Source organism: Engraulis encrasicolus, chromosome 6 (assembly GCF_034702125.1).
Source record: "Engraulis encrasicolus isolate BLACKSEA-1 chromosome 6, IST_EnEncr_1.0, whole genome shotgun sequence".
NCBI classification, from domain to species: Eukaryota; Metazoa; Chordata; class Actinopteri; order Clupeiformes; family Engraulidae; genus Engraulis; species Engraulis encrasicolus.
This window is the reverse complement of record NC_085862.1, coordinates 32,282,661-32,297,557: the sequence shown is the minus strand read 5'-3', so window position 1 is coordinate 32,297,557 and position 14,897 is coordinate 32,282,661. Positions and strand designations below refer to the sequence as shown.

General features: G+C 45.4%; 1 protein-coding gene across 1 annotated transcript in view; it reads right to left on the bottom strand.

The window, feature by feature from the left end:
• The window catches only part of sh3rf1 (SH3 domain containing ring finger 1), a 92,231-nt gene that overhangs the window by 28,119 nt on the left and 49,215 nt on the right, over window positions 1–14,897 (bottom strand). The window contains exons 6-7 of the mRNA XM_063201303.1: window positions 6,172–6,282; window positions 1,327–1,442 (exon numbers count right to left, since the gene is read on the bottom strand). Coding sequence (XP_063057373.1) covers window positions 1,327–1,442; window positions 6,172–6,282 — 227 coding nt within the window. The remainder of the gene's footprint in view (window positions 1–1,326; window positions 1,443–6,171; window positions 6,283–14,897) is intronic.

Genomic DNA, 14,897 nt, shown 5'->3' with positions numbered 1-14,897 from the left:
ACCCAGGCCATATGAGCCCTCTTAGCAGCTTCTTGGTGGTCAGCTACATACTTATTCCAACCAGGTTTGATGTTGTTAGCCCTTTTGGGTGAGTGTGTAGAGGTTTACTGGCCTCATGTACAGCTCTCACTATGCTGTTATACATTTCACAGAGATCATTACAGTGAGTAACATTATCACAGTTAATATCTGGACATAAAATAGCGTTAATTGTGATATGGCATTTTAGTAGGGCTACACGTAGTCAATGTTACTACACACTGCTAATTTTGAGAGAGAGAGAGTGTAGTCGCTTCTTTGACAGAGCATCCCCATCTGTGTGACACATGCGCACACAAAAACACATGCGTACTGTACACACACACAGTTACACGTCCACGTGTACACACACACAAACAGGCGCACACACAAACATTCACCCGCCCCCCAAACACACACACACACACATTGCTGTACGCATAAATGCACTGCTTCCCCTCTGTCTTACACATGAGCCTGCAGTAACAAGGCATCATGTAAACAGAAGAGGATTCAGAAATGTGACAGTTGCCGATGTGTGACCGCACACATGAACCCAACTAATTTAATTTGCCATCCGTCAACGCACACATACAAACTAATAAAAATAGCAGAAAGACAAAAACAGAACAACAGAAGTTGTTCCTATTGGAAGCTCCTATTGGACCAAACACATTTGTGCACCAACTTGCACAAACACATACATGCGCACACACATACATATATGCATGCACACAAAAAGGAGCACACACACAGGATCGCAGTAGGATCCATCCGTATCTAACAGCCCTCAGATGCCTAGTTGGAGTCAGCCAGGGGCCTGCGCCCAATGTGACTGCAGTGGGGTTCAAAGGTGAGAGGTCGCAGGGGAGCGGATGGGCCAAGCTAGACAAGTCCCTAGAGGAGCTACCGTTCCCCCTGGAGGTCACGGGAGGGCAACCTCTGACCTCGGCCCACCTGCGACGGCCGTCACGCTCAGCTGACCGAGCGGAACTGCACCAGGGGTCAAGAAAGAGGCGATCACTCCATAATGTTCCTGTGTAAAAGTGTATGTGTTTAAAAGTGTGTGTGTGTGTGTGTGTGTGTGTGTGTGTGTGTGTGTGTGTGTGTGTGTGTGTGTGTGTGTGTGTGTGTGTGTGTGTGTGTGTGTGTGTGTGTGTGTGTTTAAAAGGGTGTGTGTATGTGCAAGTGCATGTGTGTATGTCTTTGCACATGGCTCTCCTCCTTTACCAGAAACACAAAATTACATGGACCCAGGTGAAGAGGAATCTGTGTGTGTGTGAGTGTGTGTGTGTAAAAGACACTTACACAGTGGGCCGCTGCCTGCTGCCCTGGTCGTTGGCCGTGGGGGAGGGTCTCAATGAGGACGAGGCGCCAATAGATGAGGTCTGGGGGGGTGGAGGAGGAGGTGGCGGCAACGCATCCTAGCAAAACACACACAGGCACACAGATGTAGATACACAAACACGTAGATTCAGTTATACAGTGACTAGCGCTCTCTCTCTCTCACACACACACACGCGCACACACACGCACGCACACACGTACGCACGCACACACAGTTATAGAGTGATTCGCTTAACTAAATAACCTCTAAACACACAATAACCATCTTGTTTACTTTGCTGATCTTTACATCAACCCAAAACAGCCGCGGTGTCTCCACAAGCTGGGCTCTTCCCATTGTAACAACCCACCGAGGACCGTTCAGTCGGAGCTAAAATAGGCCCCTATAAATATTATACAATGCAGAAAACAAACAGCTCTGTCCAGTTCTCAGCTCTGTCTTAGTTTGTGTCTCCTGCGTTGCTAGGGAACGGGCCATTCTGGAGCCTTGTGTGTGTGTGTGTTCTAATTGGCCCGAGGAGTGTGTGTGTGTGTGTGTGTGTGTGTGTGTGTGTGTGTGTGTGTGTGTGTGTGTGTGTGTGTGTGTGTGTGTGTGTGTGTGTGTGTGTGTGTGTGTGTGTGTGTGTAAATTGGTTCCATATGTGAGTAGAGTGGGACAGGAAGTACAGTAACTCTCTCTAACAGCAAACATGTTTAGTAGCAGCAGCAGCCAGCCAGTAAGGAGGCAGCCACCACAGCACAGCAGCGGCGCGCTCAGAAAAAATGGCCTTTTCACAGAGTAAACAAAACACAGCACGCTCAAGACACTCCCTTGGGGGGGAGACAAGAGAGTGCATATGTGTGTGTGTGTGTGTGTGTGTGTGTGTGTGTGTGTGTGTGTGTGTGTGTGTGTGTGTGTGTGTGTGTGTGTGTGTGTGTGTGTGTGTGTGTGTGTGTGTGTGTGTGTGTGTGTGTGCGCAGGCACAAGAGAGAGAGTCTCACACATACACATTCCCATGTAAACACACACGTACACACGCGCACACGCGCACGCACACACAAGTAGTTTCATCTGCCTTGCACTCTTTTAGCGCCTCTGGGCTCAGGAAATTGAATATTTTAATCTGCAGGGGGGATAAGGAGGCCATAACTCTACCAGATTGCCTAAATTACACTAGCAGCACACTGACTGAAGCAGCTTACATGAGTTAGAAAAAACAATACACATTGCATACATGCAGAGAGGCCATACACAGAAACGGTCACACACATACCATACATCTATATAGGCAATGCATGAATGGATATACGCACGTAGGCACACATAAAGAGGATGCATAATCGGAAATCCACATGTAGCTGTACATACAGAGAAGGCCCGATCGAGGCCACAGAGCCAAGGAGGCGGACATAAATAACACAGACAAGGGGAGAACGAAATCTCCACAAGTTAATGTGGGTGGAGAGAGAGAGAGAGAGCGAGAGAGAGAGAGCGAGAGAGAGCGAAAGAAAGAAGAGAGAGCGAAAGACAGAAAGAGCGAAAGAAAGAAGAGCGAAAGATAGAAGAGAGAGAGAGAGAGAGAGAGAGAGAGAGAGAGAGAGAGAGAGAGAGACAGAGAGAGACAGAGAGAGACAGAGAGAGACAGAGAGAGACAGAGAGAGACAGAGAGAGAATGCCATCATGAATGCATGATAGAGGACAAAAACACAGATCGATGCTTTATTCCTCCCAAAGGGCCATGCTGAAATCCTATGCACATGTGAATGACCCTGATGGTATAGGCTGAGGCTTACGACAACACTGTAATGACAGACCATTCTCAAAGTGGGCAGCCCACACATGACAGGACCCGTTGAACCCATGACTTAGACATTTCTAAATGTCAGCAGACAGCAACAGACACCAGTCACAAACAGCTTGTGAAATGGTAGATGCTGCTGCATAGCGTCCCATAAACTTAGTAAGCTAGTGAGTGGGAGGGAGAGTTTAGACCAGATGTGTCCATGGGGAAGCTCAGGCCTGGGGGCCACTTGCAGCCCGCTGAGCCACTTCGTCCGGCTGCCCCATTTCATCCGAACCGCAGAGCCTTTACAAAACTGACAACTTTTAAATGCAAAATGATACGCTGACTGGATGATGCTCTCACTTCTTAAACTGGGGTCTTGTGAATTTGGGATTAACCAAGAATGTTAGACTACATACTGTAGGTCACTTTTCACCTAAATATGTTTCATTACAAAGTGCAGGAATGAAATGGCAGCGTACATTATTTCATATTAGGCTATTATTGACACAGGCAAAGTTGCCTGTGAAATCTGGGCCTTCGGTCAAAATTCAAAACCCAATGTGGCCGTGGATTAGACATTGTTTTGTAAAATAAAAGAATACTTCCTGGGTGAAAATGCACTCTACTGACTACTACTTGCTTGTGTGCTTCATTTCCTAAACAGTCCTAGTTGACAAAGGCCCGGAGAGCTGTTACTAACGGCCTGCAAGATCATGATGCTAATTTAGTTTCAGAAATTAAGCGGTTAATTCTCATCTGTGTTCAGTCATTTCTTTACACCTCCCCCCTCTTCTCTCAATTTAAATTCTCTCATTTTTCTCTCCAACCCCCCCCCCCCCAACACACACACACACACACACACACACACACACACACACACACACACACACACACACACACACACACACACACACACACACACACACACACACACACACACACACACACACACACACACACACACACACACACACACACACACACACACACACACACACACACACACACTTCTAATTTTTTTCATCTCTCTCTCTCTCATTCATCATCAACAGGGCTGATAGAGTCATAAACACAGTGGAAGTTCAACATCCGCTGTTGCGGTCCCATTGTGGGGGTGGAATGATGATGCTTTAGTCTGATCTACTCCATCTGTTCAACATCGACAACTCTATCTTTTCGTGTGTGTGTGTGTGTGTGTGTGTGTGACAGAGAGAGAGAGAGAGAAAGTGTGTGTTTTTCTTCTGACCTTCTTGAGGTTGTCATTGAGTGAATTGAGGACATCTCTCCCACACTTGAATAATTGAATTCTTGTGTGTATGTTTATGTGCATGCGTGCGTGCATATTAAGGCTGTAACGATACACCCAACCCACGATTCGGTTTGTATCACGATATATGACCCACGGTTCGATATGCCCCACGATTTCACCAAAAAAAATGAAAAAAAAAACAAATTGAAAAAAAAAAATTAAGAAGAAAATAAATTATATATATACTTTGTAATTAATATCTTTTTTGCATTTACCTGCCTGCATTAATTTTGTAGGTTTACAAGGCTGAATAATGTTGCAGATATAGGCTACCACTGCAACCTGTTCCCAGGTGTTGACATCAAAACACAACACAGAGAAATAAGGGATATTAGTTCACCAAGGAAAAAGGCTTATAAATAGGCTAAAATCATATGTTCATCATATGAGAGAGAGAGAGAGAGAGAGAGAGAGAGAGAGAGAGAGAGAGAGAGAGAGAGAGAGAGAGAGAGAGAGAGAGGAGGGGGGGTCAGGGTGTATGGTCATTGGCAGCTGTCTTACTTTATCAAACATAGCCTATCCAATTAATATCCAAACATTAAAACAACACAGGCCATATATCGTCAGGAAACATGTTGTATTAAGTTAGGCTACTTAAAGAAATGCAACACTTAATTTTGATTAAGTTAAATATTTCCGTAGCTCTTTTTGATCGTGCAGCAGCGCGTGCCCGCCTACAATCAAACCTTCTTCGCGATAGGGGTTCGTGGGTCTGCGTACCGCGATCTCTCGGTTCGATGCAATATCGTTACAGCCTTAGTGCATATGTGCATGTGTGCGTGTGTGTCTGTGCTTCAATCTTCACTCTGTCTTTAGAGGAATCGAAACAAACACGCACAGATGTTGAGAGTCTCTATATATGAGCAAGCATATTTGTAAGAGAGCATATGGCTGTGATTGTGTGAGAAGGTGTGTGAGAGAATGTGTGTGTGACAGAATGTGTGTGTGAGAGTGAATGTGTTAGTTTTGTGTTTGTGTGTGTGTGTGTGTATTTTCAAGTGCAGCGCTGTCGGGGGAAGCTGAGATAATGAGATTGGCCGCAGGCAAAGAGGACTCATCTGAGCGAAAACATCATGTAGACTTCCCTGGTGAACCAGGGGCACTCAACCTTTTGTTGATCTCACACAGAGACACACACAGGCAGGCAGGCAGGCAGGCAGGCAGGCAGGCAGAGAGAGAGAGAGAGAGAGAGAGAGAGAGAGAGAGAGAGAGAGAGAGAGAGAGAGAGAGAGAGAGAGAGAGAGAGAGAGAGAGAGAGAGAGAGAGAGAGAGAGAGAGACAGAGACACACACACACACACACACACACGCTCACACTCAGCTGCACAGGAAGAATGTACTGTGAAAACAGCATGGTGAGGTGGATGAGGCCAGCAAGGGCTGTGTGTGTGTGTGTGTGTGTGTGTGTGTGTGTGTGTGTGTGTGTGTGTGTGTGTGTGTGTGTGTGTGTGTGTGTGTGTGTGTGTGTGTGTGTGTGTGTGTGTGTGTGTGTGTAGATGGGGCAGTCAGTGGATGTCCTGGGGGCGTGGGGGGGGGGGGGGGGGGGCTGTGGTTCCCATAGTCAGACAGGGGTCAGGTGCCACATACTATTCAATCAAGTACATTCACAGCAGGGAACAGGAGAACGCCTCACGCACACGCACCCCGAATCCCCTCAAATGAACAAACAAGCAGACAAGACGCACGCACGCACACACACACACACACATACACACACACACACCTGACTCACCACAGGGATGGAGGCGTAGCTGGTCTCTGGGGGAAAGGTGAAGATGGTCGCCGCGGTGACAGGGCTGCTGGGGGGAGGAGTGACGATCAGGCCACTGGTGCAGATGTGGACCTGAGAGAGAGAGAGAGAGAAAGAGAGAGAGAGAGAGAGAGAGAGAGAGAGAGAGAGAGAGAGAGAGAGAGAGAGAGAAAGAGGAGAGAGGAGAGGGAGAGGGAGAGGGAGAGGGAGAGAGAGAGGGAGAGGGAGAGAGAGAGAGAGAGAGAGAGAGAGAGAGAGAGAGATTATTTATTTACTGCTGTGTACAGTCAATCAAGAGAGAGAATACAAGAGCCAAATTGCATTCCAAAGGTGTCGGAACACCTTATTAAGAGGTCATGTCATGAATTAGGAGATGCTGTTTCTGACATACATTTAAAAAACTGTTTACATGAGGTTGCAAGTATGTACAATATCCGTACATTGTTCTGATTCATCCCACGACAATTTAACCCTCAAGTCAACACACACTTGCACACACAAATGGCCACCTTTTCTCCTATTCAGTTGATTTTTCTCTTAAACCTCTCTCTGTCTGATGAACTGTCTACATGTGACGGCTCAATAATCCGCTAATTTGCAGAATGTGTGGCAGAGCGTTCAAGCAAATAGACACTACCATTACCTTTTGCAAGTTTCAAATGACCAAGAAAGGTTGAACTGTCTTGCATGTGATGACTTGAAAATGTGTTAATTTGCAGGATGTGTAGCAGAGCAGTCAAGCAAAAAAAACACTACGCGGTTATTTGTACAGGTAAAAAGGCATTGTAGCAATAAAGTTGAAACTTTATGCACGGATGATGTACATGGTTGATGAGCTGAATGCAATGTGGCATGCTGTCTATGGAGATCTGTACAGGCCTGCTGGGCAGCCGTTCTGCCTGTCTGGGCAATACAAAAAGAGAAAAAGAGAGGGAAAGAGAGAGGCCGGGGGGATAGGAAAAGCTCGCTATGCGGGAGCTAAACCATCCCCAAAGATCAACGCAGATGACCTAAACCCGTTTCCCCCACGATTGGGGTGTGGCCGTCCACCTACTTGCACACAGCCAAGGCATTTGGATTGGCTGATGCCGACCACATGACTGGCCAGGAGTATGATTGGTTGGTTTGTTGTAATGAGACTGAAGGCCATGACTGACATGAAAGGAGCGTAAACATCCTTGTGTAGGTAACGCACAGCAATTCCAACATGACTACTCATGCAGAATGCACAAAACACAAAAATCCTACCGAAAACTTAAACAGTGTAGGAGTTTGTTGTAAAAAAGAGCTTAAAAATTCATTTGTGATGTCTGCTGAGCCTGAAGAGTTGGTGTTGTTGCTTGGCGTGTGGTGCGTTCTCTCAACATGCAACTGATTCACTTTTAATTAGACAGCTCCCAAACAGTTATCGCATGTGTGTCAAAACACAATAAGGCACAGTTGCGCAATACGACCCCACCCTCCCATGCTGTAACAGGCTACATCTCATGAACTAAATAAAATTCGCCTTATTTATTTCACCAAAGTCTGTCATACATGTTGCTCTTTCATTGTGAGAAACTAGAACTAAATCAAAATGTTCTCACGGGGAAGATTCCCAAATTTTGGTTCATTTTATATGCAATGACCCAGGAGGTTTTTTTTAAATGTTAGAAATTCATATGTTCTTGGGTGTAAATAATTAATAAAAAAAGAAAGTAAAAAAAAAAAAGAAATTCATATGTGATGTCTGCTGAGCCTGAAGAGTTGGTGTTGGTGCTTGGCGTGCGTTCTCTCGGCACTTAACGGATTCCCTGCTAATTAGGGAGCTCACAAACATTTGTGGTTGGCAGCCAATACGAGCCCTGCTCCACAGACATCTTTCAAAAGCTTACATGTTCAAACGCATCTTTTTCTCCCGACTGCTTATCTTCCTAAAACTGCCTGTGAAATGCTGCTGATAACCGTGTGTGTGTGTGTGTGTGTGTGTGTGTGTGTGTGTGTGTGTGTGTGTGTGTGTGTGTGTGTGTGTGTGTGTGTGTGTGTGTGTGTGTGTGTGTGTGCGTGTGTGTGTGTGTGTGTGTGTGTACTGTGTGAGTGTGTGCGGTGTGAGTGCGTGCGTGCATGTGTGTGGCCACCGGACTGAGCAGTGGCAGGCAGTGTACGCTAATTAAATATGAATCAAACACTACACATCCCAGATCAAAGACAACTCATATTACTGATGCAAGCCTGTGTATGGTGTGCTTGTGTGTGTGTGTGTGTGTGTGTGCGTGCATGCGCGTGTGCATGTGCGTGTGTGTCTGAGTGAAGGGAGGGCGGAGGAGAGACGTGAAAAAGCATTTGGAATACAAAGCAGAAATCAAAAGAAGCACTGATAAACAGTAATAAGCAAGGGATATGTCTGTATATGTATGTGTATATGTATATGTCTGTTTATCTCGGAGTATACAGTGTGTGTGTGTGTGTGTGCGACAAAGAGAGAGAGAGAGAGAGAGAGAGAGAGAGAGAGAGAGAGAGAGAGAGAGAGAGAGAGAGAGAGAGAGAGAGAGAGAGAGAGAGAGAGAGAGAGAGAGAGAGAGAGAGAAACAGACAGACAGACAAACAGACAGACAAACATACTTACAGACAAACAGACTTACAAACAGACAGACAGACAAACAGACAAACAGACAGACAAAGAGACAGACAAACAAACAGACAAACAGACAAACAGACAAACAGACAGACAAACAGACAAACAAACAGAGCGCTTTAAAGTAGAGAAAGACTGCAGCAGCCACTTGATAAACACCATACTGGAAAGTTTTAGCAGCACAGGTAACCACTTGAGGTGAATCATTGCCTGACTCCCACAACACCAGAGCAATTTAGTGGTACGCTTATTTGTCTGCGTGAGAGTGTGCTTGCACATCTGTGCATGTGTGCGTGCGAGCGTATGTGTGTGTGTGTGAGAGTGTGTGTGTGTGATTGTGTGTGTGTGTGGTGTGTGTGTGTGTGTGTGTTTCTCTGTGTACACACCCTTGCTAAACATGTACAGCGCACAGCTATAATAGTCTAGACACATTTTTCATATTTGTGAATGTTAGAAGCATTTTTTAGTAAAAGTTGGGAACCTATGTACTTAACATAATTTAAGTGTGCTGAATTCAACTAGACTGGTTCCCAAGCTGGATTTTGAGGTTTTGACAGTTCAATTTGAAAAACAAAATGGCTGCCAAAATACGCTATTTTTGACAGAGCATTTATACCAAGTATTGCTGTACTTGGAAATAAATGGTCTTTTCTAACATTTTGTGTCCCATTAATGTTTCTTGATGAATGTATCTACTATAGAGGATTTTAAAAAGTATAAAATAGCTTCTAGAATGCTAATAATGCTAATATTGTAGGCTAGGTGTTAGCCTAAACGTTTTAAATATTTAGCTTTTCTCATAAGATATTTGTAGCCTATGTGTGTTTATATGGTTAAGAATATTGATGTAAGTATTTTAGAAATACTTTGCATAATGTGAAGTATTTAGTGTTTCCAAAAAATCACTGAAAGTTGCTATTGGCTCTCTGAAAACTGTCCAGAAATCGCTATATGACACCATGATATTACATATAACGTAAATTTTGAAAAATGTTCAGACATATTTTACATATTCTATCAGATACTATTGCATACATTCCAGATAGTCTATACATGCTACTCAGCCTGGTTGTTAGTGGCCAGACATCTCTTGAAGATGATGGAATTGGTGGCAAGGAAAAACTTCCTCAAAGAAGAGTTCTGAATGAGGCTAAAGTCCTTGTTTATTGTGTCAGTGATGGCAAAAAATGGACTCCGAAACATGTCAGTCTTGCTTGTACTCTTCATCAAGCTATTGGGTAAAAGACCTAATATGACTATTCAATCAGGCAGGTCATTGTCTGAGTTACGGCCAGGTCCTCCAAGTCCAGATCCTCCTTAGCTGAGAGCACTCTAAAACACTGAACCAAGAGAGTGGTGCCATTATTCCAACAAACATTGTGGCAGATAAATTCATCCACTACACATGTGATAACATTGATATCCTGGATGAAACACTTGATGGGAAGAATACTTCCCATGCAACACAAATGGCAGCATGGCAGAGAGGCCAACCAATTGATGATTCTGTTAAAGATATAGAGGTGTCTACTAGACATACATTAAATGTGCCAAATGCCCTGATGGAGCTACATCCTCTCTGGATTACTCATAGGACATTCAAGCCAACTTTTTCAGCACCCATTGCTTAATCATGCTTTGGAAAATCTGGAGAGGAGCATAAGTATGCTAGACAAGCAAAGGCTACGGATCTAGCTTTCTTCTTGCACTGTCAAAACTTAGACATGAAGACTTCTTGGTCAGTGTTCAATCAGTCACTGTCATCAAAGGAACTGCTGCTGGGTATTTGCCAATAGTCCTCGCTACTGCACACAAATGCATTGTCACATCTTAACATTTTGGACAGGAACAGTTATCACAGTTGACCAAGCATTGTACTGCAGACTTAAAGAGTTAAAGTGGGCAATTTCAGAATAGAACAACAGATGAATACCTCGCCTAGGAGGACTTAACTTGTCAATCAACTTCCTTAAGGCCATAGGAGAACATATGAATGGATCTGGACTGACCAATGTATGGATGGTATGGTGGATTGCTTGGATAAGGCCCTGTTGAACTTGTTCTGGCAGGAAAGGCATCCAACAAAGCCATGGCACACAAGTTTACTCTGCAATCCCTTTAGGGTCTTCTCATGCCAAGTCTTCTCTACCTGTCTTGCTAGGATGGCTATAGGTGATGATCCTCAGACAATTAGTGAACTGATTTCATTCCAGTATCAGGAAAAGGACAGACATCTTCTGCATGATATTGCAGAGAGTCAATCTGATGATGTGAACTGGTGGCAGTATATGGATATGGTTACTGTTCTGCTGCAATACACAAGAGAACAACGTGAAGCTACCTGGGATCTGAATTTTCACTCTTTCAGCCTAATGTTGCTCTACTTTAAGCGGTATGGTCATCTTAATTATGCACAATGGGGCCCAGTGTATCTACTTGATGAGTCAGCTTCCAGAACCATTTTGTCTGAATTCCAAAAAGGCCACTTTGTGGTCAAGAGATTGGCTCACAAGTTTAGCCAGATTCTGATCAGGCTATGAAGTGGGTAAATGTCACAGGCAATAAAAGAGCATAATTGTGATCACCGAGACAGCCTCAGCTTTGTGTAGGTGGACACTCTCTTTTAACCTGAGATCACACATTGCAGATCAAACATATGAAATGTACAGTGTCCTCCCCATGGCAGCAAGAAACTTCAACAATGACGTAATCTATTCACGGCAGATTAGAAACAATACGGAGTAAAAATTCTTTACAAACATTTGTGCGTACCCGGTTCCTTGGACTCCCGTCTCCTGACTGAGGTCACGAGTACCCTGAAGGACACGAGTTATGAGAGCTTGACTAGTTCTAGCCTGCTCTGTCCCTTTGTTCTCTTGACTACGGTCGACTGCTGGCAAAGAATTTCAGTGGAGTCAGACTCTGACTCCCCCCTGGCAAAGTGCTTCGATCTCCCGCCTAAGGTGGACAACTCTTTATCCCAACTCCCTGCCACCACAGAGAATCTCATACAGTACTGACCACCACCCTAGTGGCTGATGTGGCTTCCCCAGCTCGAGCAGCTGCCTTGGAGCCCCTTGGGCATCACCGCAGGCCACTGCACTTGGCACGAAAGCGCACCCTGTCACCAGGCATGGCGCGCTCCAAAACGAGCGCCTTCGCCTGACGCCTCCCTTTTTCCCCTCCTGCAAGGAAGCGAGATTTCTCAGGGTTTGTCCCCCCTTAGCCCACGGGGCTCAGGGGCCTCAGCTGAGAGCCCCTCCTGCTACTTTCCCCTCTCCTGCAGGTTGGAGTCTGGCAACGGACCAGGAGGAGGACATAATCGCTTTTCTGGATAACGTTATCAGGACAATTTAAGGGGCCAGGGCCCAATCTACTTTGACACTGTATAACCTGAAGTGGTCTGTCTTCCAACGCTAGTGTGACCAATGCGAAAGTGTTCAGTACCGATGGTGTTGTCCTTCCTACAAGACTTATTGGGGGGAGACAAGGCTTTACCATTTAAGTCTACTTTGCAGCGATTTCATCGTGCCATGTAGGATTCGGTTCCAACACTCTGAGTGCCCATCCACTAGATACTTACGTCCAGTGCTACATCAGACGATACCCTCCTGGGATATCTCTCTAGTACTGGAGGCTATGTGTGGGGCCCCTTTCGAGCCCCTCCAAGAGGGGCCTCTCCAAACTGCTTTTGCACACCACCTTTCAGATCCGTGGAAGAGAGGTGACAACACAACTTGTGCCCTGTGCACGCTTTACGCATCTACATGAACAGGACTCACTCTTTTAGGAACACTGAGCAGCTGTTTGTGTGCTTCATCAAGCCCTCTACAGGGCTCACAGTTTTGAAATAGAGGTCTCCAAATGGTTGGTTCAAACCATTGCCCTGGCATATGAGTCCAAGGGTCGCCAACCCCCGGCTCAGATTAGGGCTCACTTTACCAGTGCAGGTCTCTACATCTTGTCCTCTCTTCAAGGGTGCAGCAGTTTCAGAGGTGTGCAGAGCGGTTGGTTGGGCCAACCCCGCCACTTTTGTCCGATTCTACCGGCTAGATGTGACCACGTTGCCACAGGAACATAGGGTTCTGGGCAGGACCACTGATTGTCTGTAGGGTGATAGGAACGCTATCCTTACAGGATGCTCTTGGAGTTCTGCCTAGTTTGGACCAGCAATCGGGAGTGATTGTAACTCTCCCATAGATATGCGAACGATTCGACTGAAAGAGAGCATTAGGACATGAATATGTCCCCGTTCTCTGAAGGAGATGAGTGAGCCATCTCTCAAGACAACCTTATTGCCGACAGCCGAAGAGATGTTTGGCATCAGAGTGGCTTATTTGCGCGCAACCATTCGGTTTTGACAAAGTGGACATCCTGCCCACACAGTTGATTGGACCTTTGGCGTGATTGCAAAGGTCTTCAGCTAATCGTACAGCTGAGAGTGTGCTCCCATAGAGATAGCTTACTCATCTCCTTCAAAGAACAGGGGACATATTCATGTCCCAATATTTAGTCTTTTAGATAATACTATCTTCTTTGCCTCTCTTTTTCTTTCCAAATCTTATTGAATGACAATTTTGTATGATAATGTGCTTCATGGAGGCTATTGCTATTGAATGCCAGTTTACGAGAATATCTTATTATTAGAACGGCATAATTATTGTATTTTTTATCAATTTGCCTTTGTATAAGTGTAGGAATGCATGATAAATGCAAATATGTGAGCATTGCACATTTATTTCCATGGAGAAGTGGTACTTTCTACGTATTCTGTCCAAAATTAAGAATTTCGGCAGCCATTTTGTTTTTTGCCCATTTCATGGTCAAAAACTCAAAATTCAGCTTGGGAACCAGGCTAGCTGAATTCACAGTACTCTAATTGTCTTAGAAAACTAGGTTTCCAACTTTTACTAAAAAATGCTTCTAACACCCTTATAAAGGGCCTTTTTCTGGAAATGCTTCTAGTCTATAAAACACAGGCAGCCCAAATGTTTCCACACACAAAAACACCCAATTGGGTTATTAAGTGTGGTCTACCCTCACCACGCTGCAGGGACTGGGGAGGGAGAAATGATTCCAGTACACAACACTGGTCTACTTCAGCTGCTTTCCCTCCCAAATCCTGAACCCATGTGCTGTAAGGCTACACTCCACTCCCATGAATGTAATGAATGTACACCCACAGGCTGGTAAAAAATTTGAATGTTGCTGGTAGATGTTTGAATACGATGTAATGAGTTCCTGTAGCCTGGGCCTGCCCGTGCACACTGCCTGACGCCGTGCCTGGCTGCACATTTGATTTTTAAAAATGAGGCCTAAGGTTTGTCTGGTGGGGGGTGCGCTGCTGGCACCCATCTCATGTTTAAGTATGACCAGGGTCATATCCCAATCCTACTCAGTCTCTTGCTCTCGGTCTCTCCCTCGCTCTCAGTCTCTCGCTCGCGCTCAGTCTCTCCCTCGCTCTCAGTGTCTCGCTCTCAGTCTCTCGCTCTCTCCACATTTCCTGTCTCCATCTTCAAAAGTAGTCTCAATAAAAAAAGGCTAAAATGTCCAAAAGCAAATGTTAAAAAAAGTTTAGTCTGGACAATCAGTGTGGATATTCTCCTGATAATTAACTAGCAGGTCAGGTGTCAGCAGAATCACTCCTGTTGGTATACCTAAGGGCAGTCATGGGTGAGCGGTTAGGGCGTCAGACTTGCATCCCAGAGGTTGCCGGTTCGACTCCCGACCCGCTAAGTTGGTGGGGGGAGTAATCAACCAGTGCTCTCCCCCATCCTCCTCCATGACTGAGGTACCCTGAGCATGGTACCGTCCCACCGCACTGCTCCCCATGGGGCGCCACTGAGGGCTGCCCCCTTGCACGGGTGAGGCATAAATGCAATTTCGTTGTGTGCAGTGTGCAGTGTTCACTTGTGTGCTGTGGAGTGCTGTGTCACAATGACAATGGGAGTTGGAGTTTCCCAATGGGCTTTCGCTTTCACCTAAACGTACCACAGAAACAAAAAAGCCTCGGCTTGGTTTGACTTGATTTGTACGGTACGGCAGGCCAATTTTGTTGGCCTGGCCTTCTTTTACCTGTGTTATCTGACCGTTT